Source organism: Aquarana catesbeiana, linkage group LG13, assembly GCF_042186555.1.
Source record: "Aquarana catesbeiana isolate 2022-GZ linkage group LG13, ASM4218655v1, whole genome shotgun sequence".
NCBI classification, from domain to species: domain Eukaryota; kingdom Metazoa; phylum Chordata; class Amphibia; order Anura; family Ranidae; genus Aquarana; species Aquarana catesbeiana.
This window is the reverse complement of record NC_133336.1, coordinates 35,000,925-35,024,706: the sequence shown is the minus strand read 5'-3', so window position 1 is coordinate 35,024,706 and position 23,782 is coordinate 35,000,925. Positions and strand designations below refer to the sequence as shown.

At 44.0% G+C, this 23,782-nt stretch overlaps 2 protein-coding genes across 7 annotated transcripts in view; one reads left to right on the top strand and one right to left on the bottom strand.

Annotated features, from left to right (window-relative positions):
- The window catches only part of LOC141117180 (uncharacterized), a 42,996-nt gene extending 22,256 nt beyond the window's left edge, over window positions 1-20,740 (bottom strand). Inside the window, exons 1-4 of one of the 4 annotated variants that reach the window (XM_073609874.1) lie at window positions 20,328-20,740; window positions 16,807-17,062; window positions 3,238-3,298; window positions 716-1,420 (exon numbers count right to left, since the gene is read on the bottom strand). In XM_073609874.1, the coding sequence (XP_073465975.1) occupies window positions 716-1,420; window positions 3,238-3,298; window positions 16,807-16,869 (829 nt within the window). In that variant the 5' untranslated portion in view covers window positions 16,870-17,062; window positions 20,328-20,740. Of the gene's footprint in view, window positions 1-715; window positions 1,421-3,237; window positions 3,299-16,806; window positions 17,063-20,322 lie in introns of all 4 variants that reach the window. The other 3 variants (XM_073609876.1, XM_073609878.1, XM_073609875.1) reach the window with 3 other exon arrangements.
- Window positions 20,723-23,782, top strand: part of MIS18BP1 (MIS18 binding protein 1) — an 87,626-nt gene continuing 84,566 nt past the window's right edge. For 2 of the 3 annotated variants that reach the window (XM_073609873.1, XM_073609870.1), the window contains exon 1: window positions 20,723-20,851. The gene's annotated coding sequence lies outside the window, so the exon portion shown is untranslated. The remainder of the gene's footprint in view (window positions 20,852-23,782) is intronic. The other variant, XM_073609871.1, reaches the window with a different exon arrangement.

Genomic DNA, 23,782 nt, shown 5'->3' with positions numbered 1-23,782 from the left:
CGACTGACTTTAACAAAATTAAAACTTTGATAATCGGAATTAACACTGCTTGCCAGCTTAGCTGGGTGACTGTTGGGTTACATGATTCCTGCACAGCATGGGGTCTTGTGGTTTTTAAATTTTTTTGTGAGTATGTGAGCAATGTTCTTTTGTCGCCACTGATGGTCTAGTAACAGCGATGGTTCTCCAAGCACTGGGAGTGACTGTGTTCTTTATCTATACAGTGGGGCTGTGCCCACACTGCATGGGTTAAACTGCTCGCTTTGCCTAGGGGGTGAATACAGAGCATATACTCACCCAATCCTTCGATCCTCTGGAAAAAGTTGCTCCCCCATATCGATCGGTGGACTGTTCTTGACATCCTCAAGTCCAGGGCTGGTCTATGGGCGTGATGACGTTAGGAACAGTCAACAGCACAAGGGCCGCTGAACTGCGGAAGGGGGGGGGGGAATCAGGAGCCGAAGGGTGCGCTTTTGTGGTGGGAGGATTAGGGAAGTATATCTTGTCTTTCTGAACCCTAGACAAAAATGAGCAGTTAACACACGCAGTGCAGGCACAACCCCACTGCATGTGGGGTTCAGCTTTGCCAGGAGGTTCAGCTTTGAGAATCAGCATGAAATTAGCATTTTCAGAGGAGGTGATGCTAATAGGCACAATACCTACTCATATTTTTACAATCCTGGCTTTCTGCTATGCTGATGTCAGCAACACTCACCTTCAGCCATAGACACAAAGGTATCAGGAACATTAAAGCACAGGGAAAGCTTCCATTTATTCATGTTCTTAACAGCAAGAGAGAGCTCTCGAAGCTTTGGTAGACTAAACAGGATGTACTGGAGAGCCCTTTCAGGGACAATGCCTTCATTAGAATGAAGTGAGAGAGAGTACAAGTTCTTCAGCAGGACTATGCTGGTAACTGGCAGGACACCTGAGAAGGACAATCGACATAGAGACAAATGGGTCAGTTGTTGTAAAAGTGCAATCTCTGAAAAAATTTCTTGATCGGTCACGTTGGAACAGTCTGTCAAATGTAAGTGCTGAAGATTCACCAGCGGCCTTAATCCTTGGAGAATCTCCCCTTTCAAGCAGGAGTCCATCGTGACGCTAGTCAAATCTGGCAAGGAATTGCTCATTTTCTTGAACTGTTTCAATGTCACGCGGGTCACCTCCACAGAGGAGATCTTTCGACACTGTAGAGTGTCCCAGAAGCGAGCGTTAAAAACCCCTAGACTCTTGAAGACAATGGTGCTGTTTTTCCATAGGGAGGGGTGGTCCACCAATGTCCGTAAATATGTGCACGTGGCCCGAACATTCACCTTTTCTGCTGGGGAAAGGTATGCAAATATGTGGAGGAGGACTTCTTGTGGCAACTGGAGCCACTGAATTACTGGCATGTTTGAAGTGGAATCGCACTGTGGACCTGCAAGGCAAAAAACAAGAATTGAAGGCGATTCTCAAGAAATATCTGCAAATGCACAAGAATAATTTATCTCGTAATTAAGAGCTGCAATTAGCTGTGACTTTCAGTTGACAATATAAACTAGATAACAGATCCTAGTTTTGACAGGTACCCAGCTCCCACTGCCACCCGAACTGCCTAGGCGACTCCTTGTCTCCCCCTGCCTCCCTGCAATCTTCTGGGACACGTCACAGGTCCCAGAAGATTGCTCGGCCATTCAGAACAGCCTGGCACCGAATTAGTGTCCCACATGGCTATTTCTAGGTGTCCCATGCATGTTTACCACCCGGCCAGTGTTGTGCTCTATGTGGTAGTTTGGGCTGTCGGGTTGTGCTGGGTTCCCTCCTCCGTGCGGGAGCTGCAATGCGCCAGTGGGTCCTCCCCTCCTCCCCCTTTCACTGTGATCGGGAGGTTCGGGCTGACGCCCCTCTGCGCCACGTCTCCTACGTCGTACGTATGACGTCAGTTCTGACGTCATTACGCCGACGTGTGTTTTGTTAGATCCCTGTGTTCCCATGGGGGGGGGGGGGGTTATCTTTGCGCCGGCTGTTGAGTATTTACTCAGTTCAGGTGCAGTCCCTCCACCTTCGGCTTGCACCCACGTGGCGTTGGCAGCATATACATATACCCCACGCTTGGAGCAAGCTGTGTCCACGGCTAGTCTCCTATTGGGGTCAATGCACACCAGCCTCATGGAATACTGGTGGTGCCTGGGTGCGACTGTTGGGTGAAATTTTTTCTATTTGTGACCCTGTCTTTTCAGTTTATTTTATTTTTTTAGTGAAACAACGTCTTTTTTACTTCATATTTTATTTTATTCTTTTTTTTTTTTCACTCATTTCCTGCAACTTTATATCCATTTAAATGATAACCACCTTATGACATAGACCCACTACTACCCTTTTGCCCTATTTAGATTTTTATTATCACCTTCTATGGAACTTACGGGGTTCATTATTAATATTCTAAGCACTATTACTACAAATTATACATATACTAACATTTTGTTCCCAGATATGCTTGTTTCAATAACTACACTTCAGCCCCGTTTGATGAGATCTCCGCCACTTTTTGCACTTCCCTTCTCTGCCCGATTGTCGCATCCATCTATATGCCGCCTCAGCTCCCGTGGGGAGGTTATGTTCCTAGCCCACCCTGCGCCCACCGCCATGCACTGCACTCGCTGTCTGAGCTGGTGTGTGTGTGTCTGGTTTAATATTGATATACACTAGATGTTCATCTACCTTGTTACTCTCTCTACATTATCAGTATGGTTTATTTTACCTCTATACATATTCCATAGGAATTTTTGGACGCATCAGCTCCTGATGAGTGGAAATACATCCATCCACGAAATGCATCAAGCTTTGCTATGATGCCCCAGATACATCATACAGGTAACCATACTTAACCACCATCTTATGTATTCAACTATATTACTTGTTCCTACTTAGTGGATGTATGTTTACCGTATGGGTACAATTGTCGGTATCTGGCATGTTGTCGCCTACATTATGCTATACCACTAGAATCATGTGCTGTTATAACTGTACCTTTTTACTATGCCACGTGCACGCTTTTTACATTGTTTGAATATCATTAAACATTCCATGGTGAAATTCAAACATGGTTTAATTTACCTCCACTATCCAAACGCTTCATTTAAAGTCCCTATTTACTTTATTATTACCCATATACCGGGATGGAGGCACTTTACCGTGCTTCATCTAAAATCCCAATTCCCCCTCTTTTTCATGACTAAAGAAGCAGACCAGTACCTGAACAAGGACTCCCTTGGTTCAGTGGCAAATTTTCCCCATTCTGCATTGATGTGAATCCCTGCAAAAACAAACAAGGTTTATGAAATAAAAACAGAACAGTCAATATACATATACACATACATACACACGGTGGGGGAAATAAATCAATCATTTGATCCCCTGCAGACTGTAAGTAGGCAAACTTAGACAAAGAAATGAAGGGTCTAAAATTTTTATCATAGGTGTATTTTAAATGATGGCAACAGAATATCAACCAAAAATCTAGAAAAAACACGATACAAAATGTTATAAATGGAGTTGCAGTTCAGGGAGTAAAATAAGTATTTGATCCCAAGCAAAACATGACTTAGAACTTGGTGGAGAAACCCTTGTTGGCAAGCACAGAGGTAAGACGTTTCTTGTAGTTGGTTACCAGGTTTGCACATTTCATGAGGGATTTTGGTCCACTCTTTACAGACCTTCTCTAAATCCTTAAGGTTTCTTGGCTGTCACGTGGCAACTTGAAGTTTCAGCTCCCTCCATTCTATAGGATTAAGGTCTGGAGACTGGCTAGGCCACTCCATGAACATAATGTGCTTCTTCTTGAGCCACGTCTTTGTTGCCTTGGCGGTATGTTTTGGGTCATTGTCATGCTGGAAGACCCATCTTCAGTGTTCTGACTGATGAAAGAAAGTTCACATCCAAGATCTTACGATACTTGGCCCCTCAATGCGGCAAAGTCGGTCTGTACCTTTAGCAGAGAAACAGCCCCAAAGCATAAGGTTTCCACCTCCGTACTTGACTGTAGAGATGGTGTTCTTAGGGTAATAGTCGGCATTTTTCTTCCTCCAAACAAGTTAATGCCAAAGAGCTAAATTTTGGTCTCATCAGACCACAGCACTTTCTCCTAATCCTTCTCTGAATTATTTAGATGTTCATTGGCAAACTTCCGATGGGCCTGTACATGTGCCTTCTTGAGGGGGACCTTTCGGGCGCTGCAGGATTTCAATCCATGGTGGTGGGTTGTATTACCAATGGTTTGTTGTTTGGGGAAGGTGGTCCCAACTGCCTTAAAATCATTTGCAAGCTCCTGCCGTGTAGCTCTGGGCTGATCCCTCACTTTTCTCATGATCATTCTTACCCCATGAGGCGAAATCTTGCATGGAGCCCCAGAACGAGGGTGATTGATGGTTATTTTGTATTTCTTTTATTTGTGAATATTCGCTCCATCAGTTGTCTCCTCCTCACCAAGCTTCTTGCTGATGGTCTTGTAGCCCATTCCAGCCTTGAGCAGGGTCTACAATCTTGTCCCTGACCTCCTTTGACAGCTCTTTGGTCTTGATCATGATGGTGAGGTTTGAATAGAAGAAAGTCTGTGGGCAGGCCTTTTTTTATACACGAGTTGTCATTAGGAGCAACTTCTTACATTGACAGGACTAATCTGTGTACCACATACTGTAGCCAGTCTGTGGGAGCCAGAATTATTGTTGGTTGGTAGGGGATCAAATACAAATATTATAAATTGAGTAAAATAAGTATCATGTTTTTTGCTGGATTTTCAGTTGATATTGTGTCTCTATTTAAAATACATCTATGATAAAAAATTATAGACCCTTAATTTCTTTATAAGTGGGCAAACTTACAAAATCTGCAAGGGATAAAATCATTATTTTCCCCACTGTTAACTTGGGACTGTTGCCTTCATTAGTAAAAAACAGTACATGTGATCTTCACGAGACGCAATTCAGTTTGTGCAAGAATCTGAATAGTCTTTAGTTATAATTGTGCACCCTTAGATTAGTTGCAGTCACTGTTTGGCCAAGAATTTTCCACCCGGCTCCTCTGATTTTCAGACTGAAGTTTGAGCCGGATGATGCCATCAGGACCACCCATAGCTTGAGTTTCATCTGATTCAGCAGGAATTGGTAGGAAATATGAGCCATGTATGGAGGAATTATTTAAGATTACCAAGTCTGAGCTTCACATAGGAGCTTGTGTCGGTCAGCTAAAGTTTGACACAGCTGCTGCTCTGTAAACTACAACCCCATTTCGGAAAAAGTAAAAAAAGTTGGGACTCTAAAATCTACATAAAAATAAAATACAATAATTTGTAAAATCTAACAAACCCGTATTTTATTCATGATAGAAAAAAGAAAACATCAAATGTTAAAACTGAGAAAAATTTACCAGTTTAGTAAAAAAACATTTTGAAATGGATGGCAGCAACACGTCTCAAAAAAAGTTGGGACAGGGCCATGTGTACCACAATGTAGCAGCTACTGTTACCATCACTCTGTAAATGTCTGGGAATTGGGGAGACCAGTTGCTGGAGTTTTGGGAGAGGAATGTTGTCCCATTCTTGCCTGATATTGGATTCTAACTGCTCAACAGTCCTAGATCTTCTTTGTCATGTTTTTCCTGTCAAGATGCGGTAAATATTTTCAAATGGTGAAAGGTCTGGACTGCAGGCAGGCCAGCTTTGGACCCAGACTCTTCTATGGCAAAGCCATGCTATTGTCAGAGATGGAGTATGTGGTTTAGCATTGTCCTGACGAAATATGCAAGGCCTTTCTAGAAATAGACGTCATATGCTGCTCCAAAATCTGGATATATCTTTCAGCATTGACGGCGCCTTTCCAGATGTGCAAGCTGTCCATTCTATATGCACTAATAACCCCCCCCCCCCCCCCCATATACTATCAGAGATGCCAGATTTTTAACTGAGCACCGATATCGAGCCAGAAGGTTAATTTCTTTAGTCCGGAGGATGCAGCGCCCATGGTTGCCAAAAAAGAAATGTCAAATTTTGATTCGTCTGACCACAGAACAGTTTTCCACTTTGCAACAGACCGTTTTAAAATGATCTTTGGCCCACAGAAGACAGCGACATTTCCGGATCAGGTTCAGATATGGCTTCTTTGCATGATAGAGCTTTACTTTGTATTTTTGGATGAATTGTGTTCACAGACACAGATTTTTGGCAGTATTCCTGAGCCCATACAGTGATGTCCACTCACAGAATCATGCCTGTTTTTATAATGTAGTGTTGTTTGAGGGCCTCAAAAGATCACCGCCATCCTATATTGTGTTTTGGCCTCGTCCCTTGCAAACAGAGATGTCTCCAGATTTTCTGGATCTTTTGATGATGCATACTGTAGATCAGTAATATGCAAATAGCGGACCTCTAGCTGTTGCAAAACTACAAGTCGAATCATGCCTCTGGCTTTCATGCTTGTGGCTGTCAGAATCTTGCTATGCCTCATGGGACTTATAGTTCTACAACAGCTGGAGGTTCGCTAATTGCATATCCCTGCTGTAGATTATATATTTAAAATGGAGTTCCACCCAAAAGTAGAACTTCCGCTGGTCTGCTTCCTCTCCCCCCCCCCCCCCCCCAGTGCCACATTTGGCACCTTTCAGGGGGGATGGGGGAACAGGTACCTGTTTTTGACAGGTACCCTTCCCCACTTCCAGGAAACAGCACCATCCCTTGGAAGTTCGGTCCCCCTCCTCCTTCCCCCGCCGCCGTGCCAATTAGAAAGGGCAGCAGGGAAACGGCTGTAAAGTCAAAAGGCTTCACTGCCGGTTTCCCACAAGATGAATGGCAGCGGCAGCACCCGACAGCCGATCCGAAAATCGGCTGCAGTGCAGACATCGCAGGCTCCCTGGACAGGCAAATGTCTATATATTAAAAGTCAGCAGCTAACGTTTTAGACAAAGCTTTTCACAGTTTGGTGAACCTCTGCCCATCTTTACTTCTAAGACTCTGACTCTTTAAGATGTTCTTTTTATACCGAATCATGTTACTGACCTGTTGCCAAATAACCAAATTAGTTAGCGAAATGTTCTTCCAGTGCTTTGTTAGTGCCACTTACTATGACAGCTTTTTGTTGTCCTGCCCCAACTGTTTTGAGACAGGTTGCTGCCATCCATTTCAAAATTACCTGTTTTTTTATTAACGTGGTACAATTTTCTCAGTTTAAAAAGGTTTTTTCTATTTCCTATTTTATTCACAATATGGGGTTATGAGATTTGCATATCATTGCATTCTGTTTTTATGCAGATTTTACAGTGTGCCAATTTTTTTGAGTTGTACCAGAACTTGCACACTAAGCTCATGTACCCACTTGCCGACCATCGCTTTTGAAGTTAAATACCGTTATGGCAGCAGCTAGCTGCCATAACCCCAGAATTTTTTTTTTCGTTAGACAGGCAGCTTTCTGATAAAAGTGATCCCAGCAGCGAGATCACTTTTATAGGCAGTGGAAAAGGGTGCCACTTGCCTGGCAATTCCGAGCTTACCAGAGCTGTCGGGTTAGCCCAGAACTAATCTGGAGTGTCCGATGGCTAGGCAGCAAGTTGAACGAGGGCAAGATAGCCCCCACTCAGCTCTATGCCCTTGGAGGACCAGAGCTACCTCTAAAATCACTTCTGGTCCTTGGCAGATAAATAGTTTTTTTTTTCCCCTTCTTAAAAGTTAGTCTTTTTTTTTGCTGTTAAGGGTAAATTGAGAGATCTGGGGTGAAAAAACAAAAAAAAAAAAACACCTGCCATGCCTATTTCTTTTACAAGGGATGTTTACATTACTTGTAATAGGAATAAAAAAAAAAAAAAAAAAAGAATTATATATATATATATATATATATATATATATATATATATATATATATATATATATATATATATATATATATATATATATATATATATATATACACACATACATACACATCCCTCCGTGCTCACAAGTGAATGTACACAAAAGTTACACCTGCATATGGAAACAGTGTTCAAACCACACATGTGAGGTTAGCAAGTGAGCAATAATTCTAGCACTAAACCTCCTATAACTCTAAACAGGTAACCTGTAAAAATGTTTACAGCGTCGCCTATTGACATTTTTTAAGTACCAGTTTGTCACTATTCCACGAGTGTGCACAATTTTAAAGCATGACATGTTAGGCATCTATTTACTCGGCGTAACATCTTTTACATTCTAGAAAAAAAAAGAAAAAAATTGGGCTAACTTTAGTCTTTTTTTTTTTAACTCATTAAATCTTGGAACACCCAATATGAGGATAATATGCGACCAGTCTAAACTACGTGGCATGTTCACCAATGCCAGGAGCCTGGCAGACAAGATGGGTGAACTAGAGATACTGTTGTACGAGGAGGATTTGGATTTTGTGGGAATTTCAGAGACGTGGTTAAACAGCTCTCATGATTGGCTGGCAAACATTCAAGGGTATACCCTTTATCGCAAGGAAAGAGAGAGTAAAAGGGGGAGGGGTATGCCTTTATATCAAGAATAATGTACAAGTGAATGTGAGAGATGACATCACTGAGGGAGCTAGGGAGGAGGTGGAATCCTTATGGGTAGAGCTCCAAAGGGATGAAGCCAAGGGGAAAATAATACTGGGAGTATGCTATAGGCCCCCCAACCTGAGGGAGGAAGGGGAGACAGATCTCCTATCATAATTTGGATTAGCAGCAAGGATGGGAAGTGTTAACATAATGGAGGATTTTACCTATCCAGACAGACTGGGCAGAGGGAATCGCGCAGTTTACCAGTTCCTTAATGTCTTGCAGGACAATTTTATGGGTCAGATGGTAGACGCACCAACTAGAAATAAAGCATTGCTGGATCTACAGATTACCAACAATACAGACCTGATCACGGATGTGGAAATATGGGGCAATTTAGGTAACAGCGATCACAGGTCAATTAGTTTCAGTATAAATCACAGAAATAGGAAACATAAAGGGAATACAAAGACACTGAATTTCAAAAGAGCCAACTTCCCTAAACTACGAACCTTGCTAGAAGGCATAAATTGGGATAAAATCTTAGGAACAAAAAACATGGAGGAGAGGAGAGATGGGTTTGCTTTAAGAGCATATTAAATAAGAGCATATTAAATAAGCCAATGCATCCCACTGGGTAATACATTTAAAAAAGAGCGAACAAAAGTCCTGGATGGCTTAACTCCAATGTAAAAATGCATATAAAAGCAAAGGAGAAGCCTTCAAAAAATACATGGTTGAGGGATCATCAGCATTCAGACTTTATAAAGAATGCAACAAGAAATGTAAGGGTGCAATAAGGAGGGCTAAGATAGAACATAGCGGAGGAGAGCAAAAAAAAATCCCAAGAAATTCTTTTAGTATGTACAACAGTAAAAATGGGGAGGACAGACCATATTGGCCCCATAAAGAATGAGGAAGGACATCTGGTTACAATAAATCACCGGGACCAGATGGCTTGCACCCAAGGGTACTTAGGGAACTCAGTCAAGTGATTGCCAGACCATTGTTCCTAATTTTTACAGTCTACTGACTGGAATGGTACCAGCTGATTGGAGAAAAGCCAATATTTAAAAAGGGCCCAAAATACATCCCTGGGAATTATAGACCAGTTAGCCTAACATCAATAGTATGTAAACTCTAGGAAGGGGATGATAAGGGACTATATACAAGATTTTAGTAATGAGAACAGTATCATTAGCAGTAATCAGCATGGATTCATGAAAAATCGTTCTTGCCAAACCAATCTACTAACCTTCTATGAGGCGAGTTGCCAGCTAGATAAAGGAAGCCCGTAGATGTGGTGTATCTGGATTTTGCAAAAGCATTTGACATAAACGTTTACTGTACAAAATAAGGTCCGTTGGCATGGACCATAGGGTGAGTACATGGATTGAAAACTGGCTACAAGGGCGAGTTCAGAGGGTGGTGATAAATGGGGAGTACTCGGAATGGTCAGAGGTGGGTAGTGGGGTCCCCCAGGGTTCTGTGCTGGGACCAATCCTATTTAATTTATTCATAAACGACCTGGATCATGGGATAAACAGTTCAATCTCTGTAGAGTCTTTACAAAAATAGGGGTAAGTGGCGCTACCTTTTTTGGGATATCTGGTGTGAAAAAATAGTGCTAAGTGTGTAATTAAGAGCAAACCGCTCTAAAGATGATCCATAAATCAAATGAAATAAATTTAAATATGATAAAATATACTATTGCATGAATGTGTCCCCACCTATTTGTGAAAAAGGGGAATCTAATCTACAGAAGTCCCCTTTGAGGATATGTGTATCAAACCAGTTGGTTGATCATAAGTGAAGTAATATAAAACATGTATTTAATACCCTCCATCCATCCAAGGACCTAATAGGTAATCGATGAGAGGAGTATTAAATAATAAAAGTCAACAAACCAAATATTAAAAATAATTTGTGATACCATAAAGCATAAAAAGTCCTTATGAACTTAAGAGTCCAATCCCACATGTGAGGGAAAAAAGTATAGATTGTATGTAAATATTCCAGTGGAAAAAAACTTTCAGTCCCAACGTGACATTATATTAAAAAAAAAAATATTCCAACAGAGAAGTGTATCTATAGTGTGTTCCAGCAGTGTTCCAACAGTATTCTTTATAATTTGTGACTTTTGTGCAAATATTCAGCTATCATCCAGTGACTTGCGGTGCTCCCCCTCAAGGGTCCCCACTCACCAGCTCCCTATACCCCTGCAGGGGTAATAGGCATGTAGTATTACACTCTGGTATGGTATCCTAGACTCCAATGAGGTTGTTCCTGGGTCCTCCCGCTTCAGCCACAGGCCCGTCCGTAGCAAGGTAATCCACATAGGAAAGGAAACAGGGCTCCCGTAGTGTAATACGTTTAAAAATGTACTTTATTAAAAGTTAAACATAACGGGATAAATAAAATAAAATAAACTAAAACAAAAACCAAGCCAAGCTCTCACACTGCGTTTAGTGGTGTCCACAAAGAGAGCTAGTGGATTCCAGGCCGTCAGCTGAGCGGCACGCCGGGAAGGGGTTAACATCAGGGGCGATCAAAGGGTTAAAGGGGTTGTAAACCCCCTTTTTTTTTTTTTTTTTTTTTAATATAAAACAAACATGTCATACTTACCTCCACTGTACAGTTCGTTTTGCCCAGAGTCTCCCCAATCCTCGACTTCTGGGGTCCCCCAAAAGGGGCTCGCAACTCCTCCTCGCATAGGAAAACCCGCTAGGAGAAGCGCTCTCCCTGGGGGTCACTGTGCGGTCGCACTCCCGAGTCCAGTATTTGCGTCCATAGACACAAAATGCCGGACTCGGCCCCGCCCCCCTCGTCATTGGATTTGATCGACAGCAGCGGGAGCCAATGGCTCCAGTGACAGAAGTTTTTTCACCTTAATGCATAGGAAATATTAAGATGAAAAAGCACAAGGGTTTACAACCCCTTTAAAAGCATGCCTAGAGACTGCTTACTAAAGTCTCGTACACATGATCTGATTGTTGGCCAACCGAGCTTCTGATTTTTGTCCAAAGGGCGTGTGCCAGGATCTTGTCCTGTATACTAACGGTACACAATTGTCGGCCAACACGAGGATTGCCATGTGGCAAACTTGTAGATTTGCCCTGGTGAAGCCCCAGCTCGTTCCGCCCAGGATGTTGCTACAGCCCCAGTTGAATGGGCCACTACCCCTGCGGGGGGGGGGTTCTACTTCCGTAGCCCTATAAGCTTCGTGGATAGCCAACCGAAGCCACTTCCAATCGTGCTTTTAGAAGTTCTGTAACCCTTACGAGACCCAGAATATAAAACAAATAGAGAATTTGACCTAAATTCTCTTGTAACCTCCAGATAGCGTTAAAAACGCATCTCTTGTCCAGACCCACAGCCCTACTTGATCCTATCTACAGACGTGCAAAAAGTGCTAGACTGCGTTGACTGGTCCTATCTGAAAGCGGTAGTTGAATCACTAGGCCTAGGCCCGCGAATGCTGACGTCGGTGCTGGCACTATACTCTAGGCCATGCGCACAGGTCAAGGTAAAACGGGACACTTTCTTCTCGCTTCCCCATTAGAAACAGCACGAGGCAGGGGTGTCCCCTCTCACCCCTGTTGTTCGCCCTAGTGCTGGAGCCACTACTCCGCACTGTGAGAGCTAATCAGAACATCAAGGGACTACAAGTTGGAAATATGGAACACAAGCTCTCGGCATATGCCGATGATGTTTTGTTCCACCTCTCTGACCCCCTGCTATCATTGCCCAACCTAATGAAGGAACTGAAGCTTTTTGGGTCAATTTCAAACTTCCAAATTAATTTCACAAAATCTGAAATTCTCCCCATTTATCTGCCTCCCCACCTGATCACGAGCCTTAAAGCTGCCTTTCCCTTCGCCTGGACCACATCCTCCTTACGATACCTAGGCGTGCGACTCAGATCGTTTTGACACCTTGTATGCGGCTAATTATCCTCAGCTGTTGACCACGGTCAAAGAGGACCTCTCGCTTTGGACGCGGACTGCCTTTACATGGCTGGGCCGCGTGAATATCATAAAAATGAATGTTTTGCCCCAGATACTTTTTTACTTGCAAATGTTACCGATCCCCCTTCCCAGAGTCTTCTTTGATCGTCTGTCCAGCATGTCCCCGCTGGCAACGCTGGGTGGGTACCAGTGGTTCCCCCCAGGCGAACAGATGGCCTTTTTTGAGCCATGGGTGGATGATGGAAATGCTAGTTGTGGTAAATTCATGGGGGACGGCAAGCTCATGAGATATGAAGACCTACCAGTGGGTCGTAAAGGCCCACAACTCAACTTTTGGAGATAGACAGCTGCACCATTTTTTCGAGAAATTTAGCCACACAATTAGAGATCCCTCCACCTCCACCCCATATGAACGCCTCTTCACCAATGAGGAGCCTGTCCCTCATATGGTGTCAGAACTTCTAGGTTCTGCTGTTCCCCGACCTAAACCTGCCTACATCCGGCGGTGGGAAAACAACTTAGGGCAGGAATTCACAGATATGCAACCAAATCATTTATTTTACCAAACCCATTCATCCTCTATAGACTACCAAACTTAAGAAACAAATGTTAAGATAATGTCTCGTTGGTACCGGGTACCAGCAGACTTAGCCTGTATATATCCAGCTGTGTCAGAACAATGCTGGCGAGGCTGTGGTCACCGAGGTACACTTATTCACATATGGTGCGAGTGCCCTCTAATCAAACCCTTCTGGGAGGATGTACGAGACCAAATAAAAAATATAACAGGGATGGAGGTTCCTTTCTCTCCAAAGCACTTTCTACTGCATATACCCCCAACTTCATTTCACCAATATAAAAAAAATGTGCTGCCTCACCTGCTAAACGCAGCAAGGCACTTACTCCCAACTACTGGGAAAAATCCAGTATTCCTACCCGAGAACAGTGGATTAATGGGGTAAATGCGGTAAGAGAGGCAGAGGACTGGATAGCAACCTGCCGGGGTTCTCGGGAAAGGTGCTCCATGATCTGGGCACCCTGAAATGAATTTGTTTCTGATCCTAACTGGGTACCCTCCAGCCTAGATACTGCCCTACTAGAGCTGGCAGACCCTTCTCTCACAACCAGTAGAACAAAGACCCTAACGGGCGGAGACCTGACTTCCTGACGAGCTACAAAAATAGAGTTCAGACATGTGGAGGAAATGAACCTGGCGTGGTGCACTCGATGTGGACACAGACAAACCTTCCTTCTGGATCACAGGTACGCTTAGATTGCTCCCTCACCTAACCCCCCCCCTCCACCCCTCCTACCCGTCTTCCATTTCTTTTCTTTTGTCTCTTCTCTTCACTCCAAAGGTTGAATGTTTTATTGCCATTCTGCTGCTGGTTGGCAAAGTGAATGACTTGCTGTTGGTAGACATAATCACACAAAGCCTCTATACTCATGAGATAGGCCCCTGATGTTAAAGGGACACTGGTTGTCCAGTTAGATGTACACGTCACTGTTTTTCCGGTGCTGCCGGCGTGTGGGGGGGGTAGGGGGCGGTTTGATGGAGGCCACAGAGCCCCCCCTCTCTGCCCTGGTCGCATGCTGGGGGGCCGCATACTCAAACTCCTTGGTGGGTGACCAACCTCCCGGCTCATTGCTCGTGACTGTACTATACATGACAGGCTAAACACCTCACTAATATCCCACGTCTTCACAGCTATTTTAGACTACTATCCCTGTACCTCCAAGCTAAGCCCCCAACTGGTACGCACCATTGAGTAAATCTACATGAAACCAGATAATTTTACTATTGTGAACTATTGTGATAAGTATTTCTGTTCAACCAGTTTAACTGAATTAGTTATATGTAAGAGACCCTGCGAGGTCGGAATTCATTCTTTTCCAAAGACTGTTGGACATGTCTTGTTATGAGTTTTCTTTCATAAAATAAAATACAGATTATAAAAAACAAAAAAAAACAAAAAAACAAAAAAAACAAAAAACAAAACAAAAAAAACAAAAAACAAAAAAAAAAAAAACAACAACACGCATCTCTTTACGTCCAGACTATGAAATTCTCTCTCCTTAGGGCATGTCGGAAATGGACAGAACGTTGGTAGAACAATCTCTTGGGATCTGTGAAAAACTGAAGAAGCCTTCGGCAAAAACCCTGATTCTTTGTTAAAAAAGGCTTGGGATTCTACGCAAGCCAATCTCAAACCAGCAATGGCATTAACAACTAAAAGACCATATTGAGGCAGGGACCTCTCACAAGGATTTGCTGGATACTCTGCCAGTCCTACAAAAGGCAGTAGGTAACATGGCAGATGCCTCGGCTGAGTCAGTGAGGATGTCTGCAAGATCTTCAGCTTTGATAAAATCAGCTGGAAGAGCTTTATGGGTGAAAACCTGGTCGGGCAATTCGCCATCCAAATCGCAGCTGTGTGGCCTATCCTTTTGAAGGGGATCTGGTATTCGGCCCTGACCTTGACGCTGTCCTGGACAGAACAGCTGATAAGAAAAAAGCCTTTCCAGCCAAAAAGAAGGTCGCACCGCAAACTAAGAAAACTTTTAGTGCTTTTCACCAGACCTGGGACGCAAAGGAAACAGGACAAAAGGAGACTGTGGCAGTCCCAAAGGGGTCGGGGGAGAACTGGGGTGTTTTGTCCCCCCCAGTCAACCTGCAAATGTTCCAGTCTACTTTTCCCTGAACAGGCAGGACCAAGCGGCCAGTCTTGACGCATTAGCTCAGCGCTGGACCTTCCAATCGTGTTACGCCTTTCCCCCTGTGCAGATGATTCCTTTAGTGCTCAGGAAAGTACAGGGAGAGAATACAACCCTGATTCTAGTAGCTCTGTATTAGCCCAAGAGACCTTGCTTTTCATTCCTATTAAAACTAGCGGTAGAACCCTATTGGTTGCTTCCTGTTCAGAGGGACCTGCTGTCTCAGGGTTCCCTTCTGCACCCTGATATAGGTCACCTCAGGCTGGCAGCCTGGATTCTGAGGAGCAAATCCTGAGGAGTAAGGGTTTGTCTAACAGTATAGTTTGTACCCTGCTAAACAGCAGACAGAAGGTCACAAGGGCCATTTATATTAAAATGCGGAAGTGCTTTTACTACTGGTGTGTGTCAAAAAGTTGCGATCCACAGGACATTTCCATTCTCGAATTTCTCCATGACGGAATGGAGAAGGGTTTGGCAGCCAATACCTTTTAAAAGTTCGGGTAGCGGCACTGTCAGTTTTTCTAGAGAGTAGGTTAAATCTAGACCCTTTAATCATCAGGTTTTTCAAAGCACTAGCTAGGGCTAGGCTGGTTCCATTTAAGATTTTCCCCAAATGGGATTTATCAGTTGTTTTGCAGGGTCTGACCAGAAGACCTATCGAACCATCAGAAGAAGCCACAATTACATTTTGGTTGTTAAAATTAACACTGATAGCGGTCACCTCGGCTAGAAGGGTCAGTGAACTTCATTCATTATCTATCAATGAGCCTTTCTTGACAGTTTTCCCAGATCGGGTAGTACTGAGGACAGACCCGGGAAATCACCTTTTAAGAGACCTGGAGAAAAGGGGGCCCTCTCTGAGTCCTTCCACTCCCTCTTTATAGCTTCTGTTAATATCTTGTGTACCGGGAATACCCGATGCTTGACCTCATCCATACCGATACATTTTGTCGTGCAGTGACAAATGGGTCTTATCCTCCATGATATTTAGGGTCGTGAGTATGGTCTTTAAAAGGTCGTCTACCTCTTCCAAGGACAACCTTTAACAGGAGGAAGCTACCACTTTTTCCTCACCTTCTCCCTCGTCTGACCCTACAGACCCACTTTTCTCCTCCTCCGCTGACTCGCTAACCACTGTCCAAGCTACAGAGGACATCTGAGGGCAGGGAGGAGAACCCTCTGTTGATTGTGCCACAGAACATTTGTCCAGATAGGAGCAGGACTGAAAGGTGTCTTCCATCTCCTTCCGGAATGAAGGGTGAATAAGTGGAAGTCTCCTCTCTGACCAAATCCGCTATGTAAGACCTGCACACAATGGCTTGGTCCAAGACTCCCTACGGGAAGCTTTACATGAAGCACGTCTTTTCTTGGGGGGGAGGGGAAACATGCTAAGTCTTTTCTATAACTTTTGTCTGAAAATATACCAAGCAGACAAAACATACCATCAATACATTTACAAATTGCATCTCCTCTCCAGCAGATCTCAAAACATTCAGTAAACAAAAACCATATCCCACAAAATCACTGCTGTACAAACCCATAGGGAGGGACAAATCGTATATGACCCAGGTTAACCAACAGAGGCCACTGCCTCTCCTACCTGGGTCTGGCTGGTGCTTGTGGCTCCTGCTCCCACCACTGCCGCCGGTTCCTTTGGCTCCATCTCTCCCAGGGTTCCAGCAGACGTCTGGCAGTCTTATTTTATATTTTCACAGTCCTTTTGCCGCTGCAAGACCAGAAATGCACCAACCGAGGCCACCTCCCCCTCCTGCGCTCCAACGGCCAGAACTGGAAGCTGCTGCACGCCGCCAGAAGTCCTGCCCCATCTGGGAGCGACGTCACCCACCACTCAGGACCTGGAAGAAGACACAAGCTGGAAGCCAGAGACACCACACTGCCTAATGCAGCCCCGCACACGCACCCCCCCGGTCTATCAGCAAGGGGACCCTCCACCGGTCTCTGCCCTCGCCGGACTCGATGAAAGGAAAGTAAACAGAACATCCCCCCCCACCCGTCAGGGGGGGGGATGTTGGGATGGCCAGCAGAATAAAACAATACTAGGTATGCCCTAACCCATCTCCACCAATCATACAGTTTGTAGTGTACATAGATTTGCAAAACAATGGGATAAAGGAATATTCCTGAACTTTGTTTTATCTCATGGTTACTGTGAAATTGTTCGAGTGCATCAATGCAGTGCATGTTATCTCAGCTTGCATTCATTGAGAGTTTACTAAAAATGTAAATATTGCAGAATATACAGCCTCATGTTACATAACTAAGCTCCATTTAATGCTGAATAAAATTATTAATATATCTTAAATAGAAAACTATATTTGGATAGATTAAACTTGATTAAAAAAAAATTAATTAAATTCATAAAATATATATATTCTGATTTAACCACTTAAGGACCAAGCCTATTTTTTACACTTGTTTACAAGTTAAAATCATTTTTTTTTTTTTTTTTGCTAGAAAATTACTTAGAACCCCCAAAAATGATATATTTTTTTTCAGACACCCCAGAAAAAAAAATGGCGGTCATTGCAACACTTTGTCACGCCATATTTGCGCAGCGGTCTTACAAACGCAATTTTTTGGGGAAAAAAAACAAAACACTTTTTTTAAATTAAAAAATAAAGGTTAGCCCAATTTTTTTTCTATATTATGAAAGATAATGTAACGCTGAGTAAATTGATACCCAACATGTCACGCTTCAAAATTGCGCCTGCTTGTGGAATGGCGACGAACTTTGACACTTAAAAATCTCCACAGGTGACGTTTAAAGATTTCTACAGGTTACCAGTTTTGAGTTACAGAGGAGGTCTAGGGCTAGAATTATTGCTCTCACTCTTTAATGATCGCGGCGATACCTCACATGTGTGGTTTGAACAGTTTACATATGTGGGGGGGAAGACGACTTACGTATGTGTTCGCTTCTGCGTGCGAGCACGGCTGGACGAAGTGGTACAGAAAAAAAAAAAAGTTTTCTTTTTTTCTTTTTACACTGTCCTTTTAAAAAAAAAAATGTTTTGGATCACTTTTATTCCTATTACAAGGAATGTAAACACCCCCTGTAATAGAAGAAAAGCATGACAGGACCTCTTAAATATGAGATCCGGGGGTCAAAAAGACCTCAGATGTCATTTAGACCCCTTTCACACTGAAGGCGCTTTTCAGGCGTTTTAGCGCTAAAAATAGCGTCTGTAAAGTGCCTCTCGCGCCTCCCCAGCGTGAAGGCCGGAGCGGTTTCACACCGGGGCGGTGCGCTTGCGGGACAGGAAAAAAAAAGTCCCGCAAGGAGCATCTTTTTGGGGCGGTGTATGCAGCGCTCCTCCACCGCCCATCCCCCCCACCCACCCATTGGAACGAAGTGCCTGAAAAGCATTTCCGAAGCGCCTCAAACACGGGTGCTTTTAACTTTAAAGTGGATGTAAACCCAATGTCATCCTTTCTAAACTCCTGCCATAGGGGTTATCTATAAGGATATACACGCCTCCTGCATGTATCTTTACCTGTCAATTGTCTCCCCTCTGTCTGTTATGAGACCCGAAAAACTGCAGATTCTGTGGGCGGGTCTGTTGTCTGGAGCTCGGTGGGTGGAGTCGTGATGTCAGTAGATTCCCCGCCCACCTCTCTACACTCCCCGCCCACCTCTCTACACTCCCCGCCCACCTCTCTACACTCCCCTTGTCAATATGCATTTTCTCCTGTGTATTTCTTACACTGAACTTCTGCTATGATCTCTAACATCCAGTGAAAAGACAGGAAAGTAACCACATGACTTCAGCATGCCCAATCATGCTGAGATGTGAAACAGCCAATCCTTGCAGAGCTGCTGAAGAAAGGAGTGGGGGTGGGAATTAAAAAATAATGCATGTCTTAGCCTAGTGCACGAGATATGTAAATCACCTGTCACTCACAGCAAGGGGGAGGATTTGACAAAGTTTTTCTCAGTTTGTCAAGTTTTATCTCACTGAACAATAAAAGAGGATTGCTCAGAGCTGGATTAACTCTTTGTGGCAAGACTGGGCTCAAATGATAGGAAATCTTATACTCTACATCAGGGATATACAATTAGTGGACCTCCAGCTGTTGCAGAACTACAAGTCCCATGAGGCATAGCGAGACTCTGACAGCCACTAGCATGACACCCAGAGGCAGAGGCATGATGGGACTTGTAGTTTTGCAGCAGCTGGAGGTCCGCTAATTTCATATCCCTGTTCTATATTATGACATAAAAAAAAAAAAAATTTTGGGTTTACATCCACTTTAACCCTTTCTTCATCCACTAGTGGGGGGGGGGGGGTCAAAGGCACCCCAATAGCGAGTGAAAAGCCCTGCTAAATTGACGGTAACGTGCCGCTAGTTTTGGCGCCATTTTAGCAGGGCTTTTCAGGCTAAAATGATCGTAAAGCGCCGCCCAAAACTAGCGGCGCTTTACCGCTAACAGACCCGCCCCAGTGTGAAAGTAACCTAACACTTAAAAGCAATATGGAGAAAAAAAAAAAAAAAGTCCCTTTAAGGGCGGAAGTGATGTCAGAGGTCGCTCCGGTCCTCCAAGGTCATAGAGTGGAGTGGGGGGGGCCCATCATGCCCTCACTCGACTTCCTGCCCACCAGGCCACAGGAGCGGATCGTCTCCTCCAATCTCGGGGGGGTGAATTTTTTCTCCAGCCTGGTGACAATCCCAGGCAGCGAGTTATTTCCCGCACACGCACTACGATCGGCTTCGATCCGAACACGCCAGAGCCCATCCCGAGTTGCAGCAACCCAAAAATTGTGGGATTTTCTGTTGCTATTGGCGATGACGGTAAACATGGCACAAAGAAGAGAGGGTGAATCTCCCTAATGAGGACACAGACAGCAATACAGTAAAAAAAAAAAAAAAATCTGACAGGGGTTATAACCCCATCACCCCTCCCCCCAAAACTAAGCAGAAAGTTGTGTGTAGTTCTAGTTTACTTTGAGAAGAATACAGAGAGGTGGAGGAGGGGTGAGAGACCTCCAGGAGGTGAACACACCATGCAGTGATAGATAAGGGGGGGCCCCTCTATCCTCTCACCCCCCTCCTCTCTATCATCACCCGCCTCAGCAACATAACACAACCACCTCACCTCACCTCAGAGCCGGCCTCACTCCTCTCCTCTCCTCACTGACAAGCGCCCGTACAGGCGGCTCTTTCCTTCTATTTGAAGCGGGGAGTTTTTTTTTTTTTTTTTTCAGCTTCCTCAATCACAGACTGAAGCCGAGTCCCCGCCGTCCATCTTAGTAGAGGGCACGCCACCAGCAGCTCTGAACTTACCCGTTGCGGGAGCTCGCTTGTTTAAAAACGTTCGTTATTCCGGGAAACCGGCTTGGTTCGTTAGAGCGAGCCTAACAAGCTGTAGGTCTAAGAGGCTAAAACGGACGAGAACGGGGAGTGTTGTGTTTTTTTTTTTTTTGTTTTTTTTTTTTTCTTATGCCCTAGAGCAAGATGGCGGTTGCGCGCTTCCTGTCGCCTTTAAGCTGTCACGGCCGGCTTCCGGGGGGGTGGGGGCGGGACCGGATGTGAGGTCACGGACAGGGGGCGGCCAATCTGTGAGGAGCTGGGGTTGAAGTTGAAATGGTATGAAAACGGCGGGCGGAGCGCAGCTGGCGGGAACGGTGAGAGCGAAGTTGTGTTGTGTTTATAACAGAACCCATTGGAGGGGCTGGTGGCTGTGAAGTCGGGTCAGCACGGAGCCCTGATTGGTCCGCAGTGCTCTGTGAGCTCTGACCCCTTTCTATCCGAACTCCAGTATTTCTCACACTGAGACTGGAGGCTGGAAATCGCCTCCGAAAAACCGCCTCCCATTCATTTCAATGTGACTTTAACCGCTTCAGCCCCGGAAGATTTTACCCCCCTCCTGACCAGAGTGCTTTTTTGTGATACGCACTGCGTCGCTTTAACTGACAATTGCGCGGTCGTGCGACATTGAACCCAAACAAAATACGACGTCCTTCTTTCCGCACAAATAGAGCTTTCTTTTGATGGTATTTGATCACCTCTGCGGTTTTTATTTTATGCGCTATAAACAAAAAAAGAGCGACAAAAAAAAAAAAAGCAATATTTTTTACTTTTTGCTATAATAAATATCCCCCAAAAATATATAAAAAAAACACATTTTTTCCTCAGTTTGGATACGTATTCTTCTACATATTTTTGGTAAAAAAAAAAAAAAAAAATCGTAATAAGCGTTTATTGATTGACTGGTTTGCGCAAAAGTTATAGCGTCTACAAAACAGGGGATAGATTTATAGCATTTTTATTCATTTTTTTTAGTTAGTAATGGCGGCGATCTGCGTTTTTTTTTTTTTTTATCGTGACTGCGACATTATGGCGGACACATCGGACACTTTTGACGCTATTTTGGGACCGTTGTCATTTATACAGCGATCAGAGCTATAAAAATGCACCGATTATTGTATAAATGAAACTGGCAGGGAAGGGGTTAAACACAAGGTGGCGATCAAGGGGTTAAAGGGGAGGTTCACACAAAAATGGAACTTCCGCTTTTTGGAACCCTCCTCCGGTGTCACATTTGGCACCTTTCAGGGGGGAGGGGGGGTGCAGATGCCTGTCTAATACAGGTATTTGCACCCACTTCCTAGAATAGACTCCCGCGGGACAGGTAAGTGGCCATTTAATAAAAGTCAGCAGGTGCAGTATTTGTAGCTGCTGGCTTTTATTAATTTTTTTTTTTTTTTTTAAGGTGGAGCTCCGCTTTAACCCCTTGATCGCCCCCCTAGTGTTAACCCCTTCCCTGTCAGTGACATTTATACAGTAATCGGTGGCTATTTTTAGCTCTGATCGCTGTATAAACGTCACTGGTCCCAAAAAAGTGTCAGATGTGTCCGCCGCAATGTCACAGTCACGATAAAAATCGCCGCCATTACTAGTAAAATAAAAAAATAAAAATGCCAGAAATCTATCCCCTATTTTGTAGACGGTATAACTTTTGCGCAAACCAATCAATATACGATTATTGTGATTTTTGTTTCTACCAAACATATGTAGAAGAATACGTATTGCCCTAAACTGATGAAAAAAATTAATTTGGGGATATTTATTATAGCAAAAAGTAAAACTTTTTTTTTTTTCAAAATTTACGCTCTTTTTTTTTTTTTTTTTTGTTTATAGTGCAAAAAATAAAAACCGCAGAGGTGATCAAATAAAAAAAAAAAAAAAAAAAAAATCTTCGATTTTCCTAAAAAAAAAAAACTCAATTCACGATTTGAATCGAGTTTTCTTTTCTTTGTGGACACCGCGCCGGTCCCGAGGAGCTGCAGGCAGGAGTTTTTAGGCGAGGCCGCGGCGTCCGGCCTCACGGACTAGGCTGAAGCCGTGGCCTCGCCTAAAAACTCCTGCCTGCAGCTCCTCGGGACCGGCGCTGTGAACAATAAAAAAGAATCAGAAAAAAAATCAATTTGCTTAAATTTTGAATCGATTTGACCTCTCAACTCGATTCAAGATTTAAATCGATTTTTTTCCCCAGCCCTATATATATATATATATATATATATATATATATATATATATATATATATGTGTATTAGTGTAACAGGCTGAGGCCCGGCCACTGTGCAGATGGATGAGAATGACACGGTTGGCTTTAAGCATTAAAGTGATATTAAAGTCTCCTTTTTTTAAATTTTTATTTTTGTTCTCCTTACCTGCTCTGTGTAATGGTTTTGCACAGAACAGCCCCGATCCTCCTCTTCTCGGGTCCCTCTTCTGTGCTCCTGGCCCCTCCCTCCTGTTGAGTGCCCCCCACAGCAAGCGGCTTTCTATGGGGGGGGGGGGCACCCGAGCCCAGCTGCTGCTCTGTATGTCTATTCAGACACGGACCCAGCCCCCTTCTCTCTCCTCATTGGCTCACTGACTTTGACAGCAGCCAGAGCCAATAGTGCCGCACTGCTGTCTCAGCCAATGAGGAGGCAGAGTCCCGGGCAGCTGGGTCTCTCATGCAACATCGCTGGATCGAGATGGACTCAGGTAAGTATGATGGTGGGGGGGCTACTGCACACAGAAGGTTTTTTAGAATGCATTAAGATAGAAAACCTTCTGTCTATACAACCACATTGATGAAGTTGTAAACCCCCACATTTGTAAGTTTTACCTTTAGGTCAGCCTAGAATAAGACTTACCTATAGGTAGTGGAAATATTTCCTGTGCACTGCGCCAATGATGTAATCGGCGCATACGCTGTAAGGAAACGAATCTCCGTGCCATGTCACATCACGTGGCTTCCGGCCAGTCAGAGCCAGAGTCCGTGGACACCGTGGGCTTTGTTTGCAGGTAAGCGGCACATAATAGGCTAGTATGCAATGCATACTAGCCCATTATGCTTTTACTTTGCAGGGGGACATATAGGAAGTAAAACCCATCGGGGTTTACTTTCTTTTAAAGGCGTCAGCATACCAAGACATTTTGGACAGTTTCATGCACCCAACTTTATGGGAAAAGTTTGGGGATGGCCCCTTCCTGTTCCAACATGACTGCTCACCAATGCACAAAGCAAGGTCCATAAAGACATGGATGAGCGGGTTTAGGGT